General features: G+C 43.1%; 1 protein-coding gene across 13 annotated transcripts in view; it reads left to right on the top strand.

Moving 5' to 3' along the window:
• The window catches only part of R3HDM2 (R3H domain containing 2), a 98472-nt gene that overhangs the window by 79922 nt on the left and 15277 nt on the right, over positions 1-3273 (top strand). For 10 of the 13 annotated variants that reach the window (XM_006908938.3, XM_015587039.2, XM_015587040.2 and 7 more), the window contains one exon: positions 2092-2193. The exons of the other annotated variants lie outside the window; for them this stretch is intronic. In XM_006908938.3, coding sequence (XP_006909000.1) covers positions 2092-2193 — 102 coding nt within the window. The remainder of the gene's footprint in view (positions 1-2091; positions 2194-3273) is intronic. 13 annotated transcript variants of the gene reach the window in all.

Here is a 3273-nt window from a genome sequence, read left to right as displayed (position 1 = left end):
TTGGCAAGACTCTGCTGTCAGAGCAGTCCTCCATATCATATATCAGTAGAACATATGAAACCAATGAGTGAGGCTGAGGTTAAAGAGCCAGAGGCTACCTTCTGCCCAATTTACTTAAAGTGAAGTGGACCTCTTGAAAAGGAGCTCTCTGAGCCTCTTATCTCTCCTGGGGTCCAGTCATTCATCCAAGAACCAATGACTTAGCCCAGAATTCACCAGTAGGTGGCACTCAAATCCCTCAGGGCCAGTCTTAGGCTTCCCTGTGGTTTTTTGGAAGCTCTCTAGCTCTAGCATTTGAGACTCTAAGAAGAGAACTATAACTTAAAAATAGCACTGAGATTCCTGCCTTTACCACTACCTTTCCTCAGTCAGGAGAGACCTAAGAGAAGAACATCATTTCTTCTCTACTTTTTACTCAAAACTCACCAATATGAAGAAAACAGGCAGTGTTGTTTTACCACTTTGCTGTCCCTATGGCTACTCCTCCTCTTCCAGAGGCTATAAAGCCTGAAGCACCATAAACCCTCCCACAAGAGAAAGAAGACAATTAGGATAATGGAAAATGGGTTTTAAAACTATCAGCACAAGTAGCTCATGCTGAGCAGGTTGGCCAGCAGTTATATTTGAAATGCTGCTGGCTTACAGAAAGTAGGTATGCCAGGATCATTGAGAGTTTATTTTCAATGCTATGGCAGCATCTCTCCCAGGTCACACAATGGATTCTCAGTAACTTTTTCCTAACCAAGATAACTTACATTTTACTTAAGCCAGATATCAGGAGTATTCTCTGTTTTGGTGGTCTTCTAATTCCTGGACTCTGCTTCCAGAACTGTTAGTTCTCTCTGTGTAAGGGTGTCTCCAGACATAAATGGTAAAAGAGGAGATTGATACCTTGGTCCCCTATACCTCTTAATACTCTAAATTTGGAAAGAGAGAGGAGAATTATACAAATGAAAAGATGTTTGTATAATTCTGTTCTACTTTTTTCTCACCCTCCCTACTGCTAGAATGGAATGGAAAGAACATATGTCAGGCATAACTAGGTTCCCTCCCAGCTCTGCCACGTTAGCTGTGCAGTCCTGGATGTGTGATATAATTTCTCTGAGCTTTACTATCTTAACTGGAAATGCAAATTACCATATCTTCCTATAGGATTATTGTGAGGCTGTAATGAGATCATGCATGTAAATGAGACAATGTATAAATGTGATTTCCCCTTCTCTTCCTAGCCTCTCCACTTTCTCCCACTCCTCCTATCATCACCAGGGGCTGTGGCTGGAGAACTGATGAGGTAGTTGAAATGGCTGAAGGGGAAGAAGAGAAAGAAAAAAATAACTCCCCATACACCATGTTCCAAATAAACAAATCCTCCTGCTTGAAGGCTAGTGAAGGGACTGAAGGAACAAAAGCTAAAACTAGGCTATTTATATTTTATTCCTGAATCCCTCCATGTTTGCTTATGGGGGCATTTTTCATACTGCCCTCACAGCCTGGAGGAGCACAGAACAATCATGGAGCAGAAGGAAGTAGCTGGAACCAGGCGTGAACTGGCTGTTTTTTCCTTTTCTGCCCTCGGGAGGGGACGATTCTTGTGAGTGAGCACTTCCTCCAGGAGAGCTGTGATGTGAAATCAGGAACATGGCCGCCAGACCTTGGATGACCCTTTCTACAGAAGCAGGAATCCTTTCTCAAGCGGGCTTTCAAGGAGGGTTATGATCTTGCTCCCCAGGAATCATGTGTATAGAAAAAATGTTTTGGGAAAAGCTGTGTTCTGAATCAGGCAGCAGACCCTGGCTCTGAGAGTCCTAAGATTGCTCACAACCACTGTAGAGTTCTGAGTGTCTAATGAGGCCGGGTGTGCAGCAGGTCTCTCCTGATAGGAGAGATTGCCTATTTGTCAGAGATGTGAAAGCCACAAACTATCCTGGGCTTGGTGTCCAGCCTGCTCAGCAGCCTTGCTATTCATGTGAAATTTCTCTTATGATTAACTTTGTTCTTCTTTCCCTTTTCCTCCCCACCTCTGCCCTACTGCCTTTCCTTGTGCTTCCCTTTTCTCTTCCCCTTTCCACGTGCCTGTCTGCTGGTCCACAGCCAGTCTCGGCTCTGCAGCCCTCTCCACAGCCTGTTCAGTTCTCTCCAGGCTCCTGTCCCCAGGTCCTTCTGCCAGTCTCTCCGCCCCAGCAGTACAACATGGTATAAATTCCGTTCCCCCTTTTTGTCTTGTCCATGTGTGGCCTGTATCTGTGGGTGTGTCTGGGTCAGACTGTGACAACCTTGCAAAGCAGTTGCGCTTTTTGGAGGGCCATGTTAAAAGATGTTTCTTCTTCTTGAGAGGCCAGCACAGGCTGAACTATATACTCCATCTAGTGACCGCATCACAGCTCTTTAGCCATCAGAAGATGCCTGAATGTTAAGACAGGAATACTGAGTTCCCCTGAATTTTAGCAGGGACAGCAAAATCGGATATTGGTCTAGCCTGAGCTCCTTATCATTTCCTTTAAAAATAAAAACACAGTTGCAATTTTTCTGGTACCATTTATAAAAACGTAAAATGTTCCCCTATCTTACCATGTTATTTTACATTAAAAAATACCTTTCCTAATATGTAACACATGCTGTTTAAATTGTTTGTACCCTGACTATAAATCCTTTTAAGATCTAATTTGCCTCATAGTAGATAACTTCTATAATGGTTATAGGAACCCTGATTTTTTTTTTATTTTGTGTTACTCACACCCATCTGCTTTTTCATTAGAATCCCCTTTCCTCCCACCTCTTATCTCCATTCTGAAAAGTCCTGGAATATGGGCCTCAGAATAATCGGCAATCTTCTTGTTACCTGTTTCTGCCCACTAAAGTAGCAAAATAGCTAACTTGAAGATCAGAATCCTGAAAATTGAGTAAAACAACAAGAAAGCATTCCCTTTTGTTTCTACTAGTTTTTGTGGGTTTTTTTGCAAAAGAACTTCTGCTGTGTGTGTGTGTGTGTGTGTGTGTGTGTGTGTGTGTGTGTGTGTATTATTGTCTAGGGAGCAGAAAGAACGAGGAAGCTAACAAACTCTAACTATCACCATATAAGTGAGAGATGGAACACCATCACTCTTGCTGCTTGAGAAGAGAGCTGAGAGAGAAGGTAATTACAGACTAGCCAGTCAGTCACCTGACTTCCTTTCAGAGGTGAGAATTGGAAGCTGTTTCTAAGAGTAGAACTCTAGGCAGGTGTCAGAGAACAGAGGTGGAAATGACCTCAAGAGCATGTAAGGAGATAAGCAG

The sequence above is a fragment of the Pteropus alecto genome, unplaced genomic scaffold (genome assembly GCF_000325575.1).
Source record: "Pteropus alecto unplaced genomic scaffold, ASM32557v1 scaffold433, whole genome shotgun sequence".
NCBI lineage: Eukaryota > Metazoa > Chordata > Mammalia > Chiroptera > Pteropodidae > Pteropus > Pteropus alecto.
The sequence above is the reverse complement of the archived record's forward strand: the minus strand, read 5'-3'. Positions and strand labels throughout refer to the sequence as shown.